The 14,533-nt window shown below is 35.7% G+C and overlaps 1 protein-coding gene across 7 annotated transcripts in view; it reads left to right on the top strand.

Moving 5' to 3' along the window:
• Nucleotides 1-14,533, top strand: part of LOC123315166 (laccase-2-like) — a 150,635-nt gene that overhangs the window by 114,806 nt on the left and 21,296 nt on the right. For all 7 annotated transcript variants that reach the window (XM_044900760.1, XM_044900757.1, XM_044900759.1 and 4 more), the window contains exons 4-9: nucleotides 25-235; nucleotides 7,510-7,781; nucleotides 7,931-8,054; nucleotides 12,483-12,706; nucleotides 12,873-13,062; nucleotides 13,117-13,295. In XM_044900760.1, the coding sequence (XP_044756695.1) occupies nucleotides 25-235; nucleotides 7,510-7,781; nucleotides 7,931-8,054; nucleotides 12,483-12,706; nucleotides 12,873-13,062; nucleotides 13,117-13,295 (1,200 nt within the window). The remainder of the gene's footprint in view (nucleotides 1-24; nucleotides 236-7,509; nucleotides 7,782-7,930; nucleotides 8,055-12,482; nucleotides 12,707-12,872; nucleotides 13,063-13,116; nucleotides 13,296-14,533) is intronic.

Consider the following 14,533-nt stretch of genomic DNA (forward strand, 5'->3'; position numbering starts at 1 on the left):
GAATGCAAATAAAAACTTTCTTAGGTTTGTCATGGAGATCAAGTAGTTGTGGATGTGGAGAATGGTCTAGCAAGTGAGAGTACAACAATTCACTGGCATGGACAAAAACAGAGGGGTTTCCCATATATGGACGGGGTACCCTTTGTAACGCAGTGTCCCATACCGCCTCAAACGACATTCAGGTACCAGTTCATAGCAGAAGATCCAGGGACTCATTTTTGGCATTCTCATACAGGTGAGCTAAGTAATGTACTTATAAAGCGAGTTTTATCTAGACATTACAGAATACCCAAAAAGACATATGAACATATGAAAATAGGATTTACAAGAATGCACCGATGTGTTTGTGTGATTCCTTACAAATTCAACACTCAGTCTGGAGCAGAATGATCTCGAACACGATAGGGCTCATTGTGCCTGGTAGATAGAACTGGGTTTAACTATATTTTTTGTCATGTTACTGCACTTTCTCAGGAAATTATTATTTTATATCATCATAAACACGTTCACGACGTCATGACCAACCGGTGGGTCACGCTGGTTATTGCTAGAGGCCTTGCGTGTCCAACCGGTGGGTCACCGGTGAACACGACGGAAAATGGTCAAAAACTTGAAAAACAGACAAGTTCGACATAAAAATAGGTTATATTCATGTTTAAAAATGAACATACGTAATTCAAAGAAAAGTCAAATAACGTCCACACGGGTCCCTCTGTGAATCTCTCGATGTCGCGAACGTGTTAAGCAGTTATTATGAGAACGACATGCAATATATCTCAGGGGATAAGTGAAGTATAAAGTGGTGTCAATATAATTTATTCATTATGAAAAAAATTCGATATAGGAGAAGAGTTTTTTCATTTATCAGATTCAACAGCAACCTTTCGTCCATCTTCACCTCTCTCCTAACAAGATGGGCATATAATAATAATAATAAGAAGAAGAAGAAGAAAGAAAATAATAATTGAAGAAGTAAAATCAGCTGTCACAGGACTACACAACTGGAAAACAACTGTGCCTGATGGATTACAGAACTTCTGGATCAAGAAACTTTGGATCATGCATGACAAATTGACCTCCGCAATAAATGATGTCATGGAAAATCTTGAAAGAATGCCAATATTCCTTACACATGGCACAACGTACCTGTTACCTAAAGCCCAAAGGAATACAGAAGACCCATGCAAGTACCGACCAATCACATGTCTTCCAACGATGTACAAATTAATCACATCGTGCATTCCAAACCGAATTCCATTGCGGAAGGAATAACATATTGGCCATGCAAAAGAAAGTATGCACCAAAGACAGCCGAGGGTGGAAAGAACAGCTAATAATTGATTCAGTTATCTGCAATCAAGCGTTCTCCAAGCGAAGGAATCTTTACGCTGTGTACATAGACCACAAGAAAGCATTCGATTACATACCTCACGAATGGCTCTTGACTATCTTGAAGATGTCAACCTGGCGTACTAGTCTTCAAATGAAAGCAGCAGATGGTTCCATTACAACAGGACCTATTCCAATAAGTGGCAGAATTTTCCAAGGAGATTCGCTGAGCCCTATGTGGTTCTGCATGGCCCTGAATCCCTTGTCTCATAGATTGAATTCTACGGACTACGGATTTGACATCAAAAGCGGCAGTAGAACTATGATGAAACTGAATCATCTCCTTTACATGGACGATTTGAAACTCTTCGCATCTACCAAAAAACAAATGCAACTGATGTGATGGTGGAAGCAGGATTCTTGGAAGACATCAAAATGAAGTTTGGACTAAAAAAATGTCAACTGCTGAATATAACGAGAGGGAAAATAGAAGATGGTACGTTCAATCTCAAGGAAGGTGCAGAAATTGAAGCATTAATATGTGAAGGAGACACATACAAGTATCTGGACATAAAACAGGCAAGAAAAATCAATCAGAGCGAGATGAAGAAAGAACTATCGGAAGAGTCCACCCGAAGATTGAGAAGGATAATGAGAACTGACCTACGCTTGCTCGGCGCTGAGCTACTCATTCGATATCATCTATTGGACCACCACCGATTTAGCAGCCTTACAAAGAATAATAACGATGCTGACAAAACACAATAAACATCACCCCAAAAGCTCAATAGAACGGACAGGGCTGCCACGACACCTTGGGGGTAGATGAACAAGGCTGCTTTGTCAGAACTTCATCGAGTAGTTTGTGTTGCTGAAAGTTCTACTCCGTTGAAGCTACAACGGACCACTTGGAAACTGTCGAACACTCTGCAGAAATTTTGCAAATTTGGCAAACCTTTGCATGGAAGGCACCCGAAATTCATTAGTCTTTATTCAGAATTGATTTTGAAAATACATAATGCAAATTCATCACATATAACTGACATATAACTGACCAGGCGCAATGTGCTAATCTAAATCAAGCCCAAATGTTGAATGTAATTACTTAAATATTTCATTACTTGACATTATTATCCGAGCAGTATTATGTAATGTATGTAAATAGCTGAGAAATAATTATACTCCATTCACTTTTATTTTAGCACTCGGTTGGCCATGGAAATTTCACATTTCACTCTGTATAGTACGAAAATGTGGGGTTATGCCGCTTGTCAAAACATTTATGGGTTTTAAATCAACGCTATGTTGCCCGTTCTACGTAAAAGTTTCTGTTATTACGTATTTTATCACAATGTCGAATATCTTCGGAAAATATGTGACGAACATAATTGAAGTTTATACAAACTGATTGAAGGCATACCAAATCCAATTATTTGCATGGAAAATAGAGGAGATCAGTATAATATCATAATATGCACTAGCTTGAGGAGAGTTAATGTTCGTTATCTTCTTTGGATTAAGTTTGAATACGTTACATCAGTTGTAGATTTCAAAAATATTAACCCGTCGGTATCTCCGACGGAATTAACAAATAATTAAAAGAATGTTAAATTCTTCAACAAAAATCAACTTGCATCAATATAAGTGAAAGGAATTGAAGGAAGTATCAATCAAGATGAACTTCACCTTTGAACAAAAATTTCACATGAATAAACAATTAGCAGGACAACTGGCGCGTATTTGTGGCTGTTCATCTTAATGCATTGATATAATAATAATAATTATGTATTTATTGTTACCTTAAGACATTTACAATGTATAGGACAAGTCAAATGAAAAATAAAAAAATCAATTTTCGGGAACTTATTCTACGATGACATTCATCGAAAATCCTGTAGTAAACTTTTCGCATTAATTCACTCAAATATAAAATTCTCAAATGCCACCACTTTTTTGGGTCTCCCAATAGAAGGAAATTCATTTTTACCCTCTTCATTCACAATCTTTCTGATTGTGGAAATATTCAGCTGAAATATAAGTATTTTAGATTTGGATGAAACATTATATGAATTCTCTCACATTGAATATGTTCGCTACCGTCTGACGTATTGTGGATTTTAGAATATCAGGATATAACTATTTGAATGAGCTGTCCTGAATTCTAAATAGCACTTTCTGAAACCCTCTCTGTTTTTTCAATCACTTTCGGCATTTTCGTAATATAAATTAATATAAGTTGTGGCAACGGCGTTAACGACATTTCATGAGTGCGAACCTTACTCCGTTTTAGTTACAAAAACTTGAGAAAATTATTTCATGGCCAACCGACTGCTACAATAAATGTGAATGCGGTATACCTCTTGAACGACGCGACTCGCCAAAGTCGCCTAAAAAATTGTCGGGTCGGGTTCCTCCAGAGACAAAATATTCCGAGCTTTACAGCTAAAGCTACTGCCTGTTCCTGTGGACCACAGCAATAAAAACCCGAAGAATCAATATTTTCCAGTTGACGTTCTCTTCCCAAAAACGATACACAAATAACTCGAAAATGCCTAAGCACAGTTTTGACGTATCTCTGAATTAATTTCATAATCAATGATTAATTTCATCGATGATTAAAGAAAATGATGGGGTGTTGACAATGGATGTCACGGTCGATATCGTCAATGGCGTAACTCATAGTAACACGTACCACTCATAGGTAATCTAAGATGCGCAACTCTTTGTCCCATTGAACTCAATAGAAATGAAAAAATTCTCTATTGAGTTCAATGCTCTGTCCTAATTTTTTGGCAGCGGCGCTAGAATTGCACAGGCCTACCGAACTGTCAACACATTTGGTTTAAATTTAAAGACCTCAAGATTAGAATGTCGGCCACGTATCAGCACAAATTTTTACTAGAAAAATCTTATTTCCAACATAAATTAGTAATAATGCTAATCGGAGATTCGCAGCATCCCATGGGCGTAGCCAGGGTTGAGTTTCGGAGGGGGTTTGAAATGAAATTTTTGTGATTTTGACATATAAAGTGAGACTCTTTGAAACTGATATAATGTACCTAAATTATTTCGGGGGGGGTTTGAACCCCGAACCCCCCCTGGCTACGCCCATGCAGCATCCTAAGATTTGATTTTGCCCTAAATTCCTTCAATGTTCAACAACTCCAAAATTTTTTTTATTCGAAAATTCTAGGTCTCATCATCCAATTGGGTTATGTATTAGAGTTCATGACCAACTCACATTATTGGAACGACAATTCCTTCTGAATTGTTGTTTCCATTAATATTTCATATGTATTAGAGGCCACTTTGGAGTATAACATTTTGTTTAGTACATTTATTTGGTTGTTTATCTCGACTATACAAATAATAATCTAAAGGTTGATCGGGTATGTAGTCAACTCTATATATAATACAATAAAGAGCTAAAAACTATAGAGTTGATTACATACCCGATCAACCTTTAGATTAGTACATCTATATCTACAAAATAATTTTTGTTTATTTCAATATCACACAGATATCTCAAACTGTTGGTGAATTTTTTGATTTTCCACACTGAGTAGCATGTTGAAGAAATAAAAGTTCTGCACTCTTTCTCGAAACTAATAGATTTTAATATAACGTGGGGAAAACGAAACTGATCTCACATTCCCAGAAAATGTAAAACAAAATCACGATCTATGTCATCTTATGACATATAGGTTAATGTCAATTTTTTGGTGTAGCAAGGGAAAAATCTTCAAAAACACGACCACAGCTCTCTTGATGGAGACAGTGTGGGAATTCTCAGAACTGCTGCTTGATTGATACTGTGCATTTTGCATAAAAAACACTTCATTGGATTGTGTCAAGAAGTTTCTCTTCTTATTTTAATCTCGCTACAACTTATCTCTTGGTCTCCTTCTGTATATTCGCATTCTTCTTCTGTCATCCACTGGATCGTAGTCCAGTAGTTTCCTGAGTTCTTGATTCGGATAATTTTTCGCTGTTTTGAATAATTTTTTTGCTTTCCTATTCATGAATTCGGCTAACGGCTTGTTTTCAATGGCTTGAATTCTTTTTATATGTCTCTTTGCCGCGAATCCCCACGCAAGTCGGGAATACAGTCAGTTGAGGCCTAGCAACGGCTTTCATTGTCTTCAATTTTGTCTCTTTCGACATAGGGCTTCTTCTACCTATCAGGAGGTAGAGTCTACTCATCGCTGCTTTTGTTTTGTCGATAGACAAGCGTAATACCTAAATATGTATTTAGCTTTATATTTCCAATCGATTTTTCCTCCATCAACTTCTAGATCAATTGTCGTTCGTAGTTTTCTCTTCTGAAGTAGTGTAGCCTTTTTCTTTTGTCCTTTTAGCTTGGTTTTCCACTCAATGCAACAGTCTTTTGTTTCGGCAACTGCTTCTTGTAAAATTCCTTTTATGACTTTGTTGGGGAGCCGACGATGATAAATCAGGATCTACTCGAGCGTAGTGGAGACCTAGTGGATTTTGAAGCTTAGATAGTAGAGAGAAAAAAAAGGCTCTATGATATATGCACTGTCGGCAATGGGGAAAAGCGTCTGAATGTTTTCAAAGAAGTAAAAAAATCGTACAGGTATATTTGCTGATCTATAACATAGAGATTTATTTTTTCTAATGAAAACGGTAGTCTTAGAAAGACTGAGGGTGATGTATAATATATTTCTGAAATAGTGAAAAAATAGCGACTCTTTCTGAGTCATTTTAAAGTACTGTTTTCATAAGAAAAATCACAACTTTATGTTATAGCTCAGCAATTAAACCTGTAGGAAAAATCATAGTACGCCACTGGATTGGTATCAAAAAAGTGTCTTTATTGTGTCCTCATTTCAACATTCTAGCACAAACAGAAATGGAGATAATGACCAAAATTGAAATCGCCCAAATTAAAATTTTGGCGAAACAAAAGAAGATAGAGGAATGCAGTTGATGGCATTATTATTTTCTCGAAAAAAGACGACATGAATGGTACTCTCAATTTTCTCTATCTCGTTGAGTTAAAAAGTTGTAGTTTAGTAATCACAAATTTTGCCCAGCCTGTACATACTCGAGCGTGTCAGATTAGGATACTGTTTTTTGATTTCACGAGAGAGTTTTATTGTGGGTTCATCTGTGTGCTGTATATATTTCAAAGACTTTATGTGAATTTTGTGGTATGGACATATAAGTTTTACTGTTCTTTTATTCAAGATTATTAACATCAACATCAGTATATTAACTTACAGTTGTGTCCCTTGATTATGGTTGGATAACCGAAAGCGTCGGGCTTGAATGCATTAATAAATTTTGTGCAGTTTAAGGACTCTTAGTTTTGATTATGATTGAGAAAAATCTTCACCCTGGAGAAATCAATGACCGACTTATATATTCATCCTATGCTACACTGTGTAGAATGCTCGGGCGACGACTAGTAAGACAAGACCTGTATCTTGTCTGATCTATCTGACCTTAATGTTTTCAATGTTGCCGCTTATACGAAAAATAATATCAACTTCGTTTTTGCAAATGGAACACCCTAATATTAAAACTTATTTTCATAATTGAAAATACGGAAAAACAGATGCGAACTAGAAATATCATAAAACTTTCTTCTCAATATGTTTGAAATTGACAATGAAAGATCATTATCAGGAAAACATGAATTGATCGTATCTATATGAGCAAGCTGAAACAACAGAAAAATAATGGTTTTTCGCCATTTACATGGTGAAACCATATCCCAGTTGAGTCGATAACATGATTTTCTGATTCAGCATCCCAAAGAACCTATAGATCTGTCGAGAAAAATTCTTCTGTAATTTTTTCAGTTACAAATCATACAATGACCATACTAAATAGAGTGTTTTTAAAGGTGAGGTTTTTTTTCAAGTAGAACTGGTCAAAATAAAGCGTTTCACCAAAAATCACCTAATACAAGGTTATAAATTCTCAAAGAATGTAGTAATAAGCTTCGTCTTAATCTTCTTTTCGGAGTAGTGGAAAATATCAACTTCATTAACATATATGTTTGAATACTTTAACATTCTATAAATGGGGAGAGAAATAGGGAAACAATAATAAAACTTCGTCAACATAAACACTTTCAATAAATTGTCTCAATTTTCTCCACTATTTTCACTGAAATCGGATTTGGTCGGTAATATTATACAATCGTTTCAGGAATGCAAAGAGGCGATGGAGTTTTTGGAGCTTTCATAGTTCACGTACCTGAAGAAGAAGATTTTCACAAGCAACTATATGATTACGATTTGGAAGAACATGTCATTATAATCATGGATTGGGATCATGTGACGGGTATGCAAAAATTCACATCACATCACCACAATGATGGTGACAACAAACCTACGAACCTACTAGTGAATGGATTAGGCAGATATGCTGCAGATAATACTAGCTTTTTGATGCCAACCGCAAGATTCAAAGTGAAAAAGGTTTGTTGAATTTTCCACAAAATAATAACAATAATATTTGTGTTCATCACTAGATGAAATATGTAATGAAAAAAGAGCAAAAAACTGAGTGATTGAATCATCATCGAAAAAAATATATACAAAGAGCACTAAAATTTTATATATTTTAGGGTTACCGCTATAGATTCAGGATAATAAATGCTGGTTTTCTAAATTGTCCAATTCAGCTTTCAATCGATAATCATTCATTGAATATCATCAGCAGCGATGGATACGACTTCAAGAATATTACGGGTAAGTCCGTTATGTACGAATTATAAGAGTGAATTGACGTAAGAAAAAATTGTGTCAAGCTCACTTTCATAACTGCGTTCAACGTATTATTGGGCAGTAAGACATTAATTGAAAATGAACTTCATTCTTCATAAAACCTATTGAATTCTTCATTTAACCTATTGAATTCTTCATTTGATATTGAATGGTTCATGACAATTCAATAAGGAAAGGTAGTTTTTTTCGAATTATCTGCAGGGTGAGTCTTTGAATCGTACAGATATTTTAACAGTAGATTCTCAAAATGAATACTTTTTTCTTATACCATTCATTCGGATTCGGCTCTGATAAAAAGATATAGCCATTTTGAGTTCTCACTCAAGCTGTGTCACCCCTGGAAAAACAAAATAATTACCTTCTAAATCTGTGAATCTTTTAAAAAGAGTTGCATTCAGTCAAAGTACCCAATTTCACAGATCAAATTACTCAAAAACGGCGCAATATACGAGAAATTACTAAGAATACTTTTATTTTGCAAAACGTTTAAATATTCATTAAATAGCTTTCAACTCAGTTCAAGAGTTGGGTTCTTTGAATTTTTGGTATTTTCATGGTACGTAATGGGCATAATGAGAAAACTGGGCTACGTGGGTGATTTCTTGTGTTCGAAAAAAATTCATTGAATAAATGAAAAACTATATACCGAAATTCATTTCATCAGATAATACCGTTGGTGAGGTAGAACTAAAAAATAACATGTTTTATGGTTCTTGAACAGCCTGTATTTTTTGAACCGAGCCGATTCGGAAAAAATGATAATGGAAAAAATATTTCTTTTGACTTCAGCTGTTGAAATATTTGAACGAGTCAAAGACTCACCCTTTGTATAGGAGAATTATACCATTTATAACTCAAGATTGGCTAAACTATTCATTATAATATGAAATTTGATTTGTTGGATTTTTCTAAGATCCTGTTTTTATGAGATACCTACCTACATAAGAATGTTAATTTATGAAAATTTTATGGAGTAGTTGGTTATGCAAGAAATTATTCTTCTTCTTTCTAGAATTGCCACTAGGTATCACTATGGTTACTGTTGCCGTGAAGGTTCTATGACTGGTATTTGTGTGTTGGTTCTACACATAGACATATAGACATGGTCTGTGCCTTCCCTTTCTATCTATGCATGAAATACGGTCAAAAAAAGTGACAGAGAGAAACGCACGTCGGGAATGCAGTTGTCTCTTTCTAGAATTTTGATTGGTCTACACTCACCTCTATGTGAACAAAAAAGAGACAGGTAAATTCCCGACGATCATTTCTCTCTTTCTATAAAAAAAGCCAATTTAATGCCGACATTGCTCAGTCCTTGTCTCTATGTCTATGGTTCTACATTACCATTGAGTATATATCCCCCTAGGCCTTAGGCTAAAGGATTTAATACTCAATGACATTGCCTTATTATTACATATAATTGTTGTGAGATCTGAGTTCAGGTATAAATATTCCTAATGTGTCGATTTATACTGAACATTTTTTCCTTATACCATTATTTCCCAATCGGCTCGGTTTAAAAGATACAGATTGTTGAAAAACCATGAAAATTATTTATTTTCCGGAATCGGATACCGTTTCATGTTGGATGGCGCTCTGGGTAAATAATACCCAGTAGAACATGACAACATTGAAAAAAGTTCCATCAATTTCAAACGTTCTCCACCGTGGAAAAATGCTATGTTGCTCTGATGAGGCCAAATGAGGCTTCGGTGGAGCGTACTCCATTTGGGGGCCTTGACAATGGCAAATTGGCTAGCTCAATTCAGATCGTAACACTTGTCGATATTCATATCGTCGGGTGGTATGCATCTGAATTTATCCTCATTATTTTATTCTTTGCCAGTTAGGCGTTATCACTTTTCATTATTATTTATTTATCTCACAAACAGTTTTTCATTTATTTGATAAATTTTTTTTGAACACAAGATCCTACGTCTTCCAGTTTTATGACCATTACGTACCTTAAAATTACCAAAAATTCGAAGAAGCCATCTTTTGAAACTAGGTTAGACACTATCGGATGAATTTGTGAACGTGTTGTACAATAAAAGTATACTTCATATTTTCTCGTATAAGGCGCCGATCTGGAGTGATTTGATATCCAAAAATGAAAAATATCTATGAAATTCGAAAAATTGGGTACTTTGGCTGAATTCAACCCTGTTTGAAAGAGCGACAGATGTTTAGTGTCATAGATTTAAAGTGTTATTCTGAAGGGAATTTTGTTTTTCCAGGGGTGGCATAGCTCATTATGAAAGCAGTAAATGCTATTTTTATCTTGCCGAATCGTCTCTTTTGAAATCGAGAATCTACTGTTGAAATATACGAGTCAGAGACTCACCCTGTATACTCAGATGCTAAAATATAATATGGTATATAGGGTCCGGTGCTTGGTGGTTAGTGGCGGCTCAGTATATTGCAACCGCAAGTACTGAGTTCGATCCCGAGCTAAAGAAGAAATTTTCTAGTCGATACGATACACCATTCACTGTTGGATTAAAATTACTAGTGCTGTGCCTGAAGTGGCGTAAGGCCAGATACAGTAGTAACAAAGCCTACCCTAATAGCACACAACGTCCAATTCATGTCCATTTAACGTCGGAACGTCTATGGACTTGATTTGTATGTCCTTTGAATGTCCGTTTCCGGACAGTTTCAGGACGTCCACGATATATATCCATTGTTAGTCCGATTTATGTACAATGTCCGTATCGGATATCCATTGGATGCCCGTGATGGACATAATACCGACTATATGACATATGTCCGTATCACATAGTTCCAAAATAGTCCCTGACCGACTTAATACAGGCAATGTCAAAAATATGTTCTTACTGGATATCCATTAGGTGTACGTGATGAACATAGTACGGACCAAATAACTTATACATATATATTACATGGTCCGTATAACGTCCATCACGTACACCTAGTAGATATCCGGTAGGGACATCTTTTGAATGTCCTCACCGGATATTCATTAGGAGTCTGTAATGGATGTAATATAGACCAAATAACATGTATATATTACATGGTCCGTATAACGTTCATCACGGACTCCTAGTGGATATACGGTAGGGACATCTTTTGAATATCCATACTAAATATCCACTAGGTGTCCGTTATGGACGTTATACGGACCATGTAACATATACATGTTATTTGGTCCATATTACATCCCTTACGGACTCCTAGTGAATATCTAGTATGGATATTCAAAAGATGTCCCTACCGTATATCCACTAGGAGTCCGTGATGAACGTTATACGGACATTGATCACCAAGGATATTAAGCATATCTTCGTAAATCTGCTTACCTCATAACACTTTTAAATACAGGTACTTGATGATGGCTCGAGATCAAATTTTTCGATTTGCACAATTTCGGTGGACACCATCTTTCTTTTGATTTATTGCGTAACTCTGGTTTACTTTTTTGACCTCAAACTTCACACTGACACTTCTAATGAGTTATTGTTCGTTGCTATGGTAACGCAAAAAAAAATTTATGCATGGAACTGGTCTAGGCTAACTAGATATCAATACATCCCCGTATATGGCGATGAATGTTAATTAGGATTCTACATTTACTCGTACCTTGCATGTGTGGCTAAGCTCCTTGCGCTCATCACCCTTTAGCTCGAAAACTGTTGAGACTGTGTAAGATTGCTTCAGACAAAAGTTGTTTAGAATTTAATTATCTACAACTTTCATAATAAATACAGAAACGATTAAAGGTAAAGGAAGGGAGATAATTAAAGAAAAATGCATTGTTATCATCTTCAAACTGTCAGATTAAGAAAACTCCCTCTTGATTAGCGTCAGATTAATAGGTCAACCCGTCTACAACACCGAGATTAACCATCTGTAATAAAATCTTACACGCACGAGTATGTACGAGTAACGATTTTTTTTTTGCATTTTCAAAGGACCGCTGTAAGCTTGCGTCACGTGTGAATTGTGAGTCTCTTGAAAAGTAGCTTTCTTTGGGTCCAATTAACATATCCTCTAAAAATCTGACAAGCTGGAAATTTTTTTGTTTTGCCATTTTCAACTCTTTATTATCGGAGACACGTAGGGTATAGACAGTATCTTAATCTGACCTGCTCGAGTATGTACACATTTTTTTTTACATCTTAAAAAACCTGCAGACGCTTTCCCTATAGCGAAAAGTGTATGTATACAGTTCTATGATGTATCATAGAACTTCTCTTTTCTTTTGACTATCTAATCTTCAAATTCACTGGGTCTCCACGACGTTCGAGTAAATCCCGATCTAGCATCGTGGGCTCCCCAACTACAAGGCAGAAAACATAAATTCATGATTAAAGTTTTATCGTAATACATACCTACTTATGTAGCTCTAATTCTTTCCGAATTTTTTCATAGGAGATTCGATTGTAACATACGCAGGAGAACGTTTCGATTTCATCTTAAATGCTGACCAGAAAGAGGATGTGTACTGGATGAGATTTGGAGGGCTTATGGACTGCGATGAGCGTTTCACCAGTGCTCATCAGGTGGCAGTTCTGCAATACGAGAATCCTTCTATTACAACAGATATGTATCCTATAGATGAACCGTCTTACCCAAAATCGCGTAGAGATGGCAAGGTAATTTTCGAATAGTTGATTATAATTCCAATTATGATTGATTGATGATATTGTTTCCTGTGAATTTTCTTTTCAAATCACTCACTTAGATTGCATTTCATTTTTTTCGATACAATCTTGACTATTGTTGCTTCGGTACTTACTTGAAATGAATTTTCAATTTCAGCAAGTCAATCCCTTGAATCAAGGCACAGAAAGTACTAGTTCTTACGTATCTGCTCCAGAAATAGAGAGTTTACACGATTGGGATGAAAGTCTTAAGGAAATTCCAGATTTTGCATATTATATTTCTTATGATTTCTACAGAAAGGATAACATCCACTTCCATAAAGCTCCATATTATGGTTTCAGCAATAGTGAGTGAATTTAACAGCACGATTTTGAAACACTAATTAATTTAAAATTTTCAGTTACTAAAAACGACATGCTGCTTCTCACACCACAACTGAATCACATATCAATGAAATTTCTTCCTCTTTCTCTGTTAACTCAAAGGAACGAAATTAAAGAAGAAAGTCTTTGTAATGAAACAACTGTGAGAGATATGAACTGCAGAAATGACTACTGCGAATGTCCACATATTATTAATGTGAGTTGTATTCGAATTATTAACATTGAACACTAGGTATATAATATATAAATGATATGGTATCAACATTTATAACTGTGGTAGTGAAAACAATCAATGAGGTGATGATTTCGACGAATTCCCCAAAACTCTCAATATCTAGTGAACCAAGACACTTTTACTTGAACAAAGTTTTAATATTTTGGTCAGAAATGAATTGAGCTATCACCATGTGCCGAATTGACGTCGGTTTCCGGGACACCCTGTATATAAGGAATTAAATCGCCGATGTCACGCCGCCGCTATTTTATCGAAATATATTGAAAAACCGTTAAAATAATTGTGAAGACAAGTTTTATAGACACCAAAATTGATCCTTTCCTTCTCATTAAAAATCAACTAAATTGGAAAAAAGAGGCTGGGTCATCAAAACGTACTTTAACTTCTATTAAAAAAAAAACAAGGCTCAACGTGAAAAATTCAAAGGGTATATAAAGAACTATTGGATGCCGTTTTTTAATTGAGATTTTTGAGGTATTAGTTCCTCTTAATATGTTATTTTAGAAGATTTTTACGAAAAACTTGTGTTAAAACGAATATTTTTCATTATTCGGGAAAATCGGTCAAATTTGAGACAACGGTTAGCCCGCACTCTCTCCTGAGGGGGAACAAGTATGGGGATTCTCACTCTCCTGAGCTCGAGACCCACTGAAAATCCTGAACTGCTTCTTGAATAGTGGTTCCGGGCATTTGCCTATAAACCGTTCATCTCTTAGTCAGTTTTCTTCTCGCACACTATTGTGCAGGAATTTATGTGATTCTCCTCTATTGAATAACACTTTATTGGATTTTTCAATGAGTTCCTGTTCTCATTTTAATCTATTTTTAATTGAATTTCCTGACAAACGAAGGTGCATCTATTGCACATCGTAGCAGCAGCTTGTTTTCAGTGGCCTGAATTCTTTTGATATGGCTCTTTGCCGCGAAACCCCAGGCAACTGATCAATAAGTCAGTTGAGGCCTAGCAACGGCTTTGATTATCTTCAATTTTGTCTCTTTCGACATGTGGCTTCTTCTTCCTATCAGATGGTAGAGTCTATTCTATTCATCGCTGCTTTCGTTCTGTCGATTGCTTGTTTGATTTATTCCAAGTAAGTCCTTTGTCAAGCGTTATTCCTAAATATTGGGCTTCATTTTTCCAGTCGATTTCTTCGCCGTCAACTTCAAGATTCGTTGTGGGTCGCAGTCTTCTCTTCTGT

This window comes from Coccinella septempunctata, chromosome 6 (genome assembly GCF_907165205.1).
Source record: "Coccinella septempunctata chromosome 6, icCocSept1.1, whole genome shotgun sequence".
Taxonomy (NCBI): Eukaryota; Metazoa; Arthropoda; class Insecta; order Coleoptera; family Coccinellidae; genus Coccinella; species Coccinella septempunctata.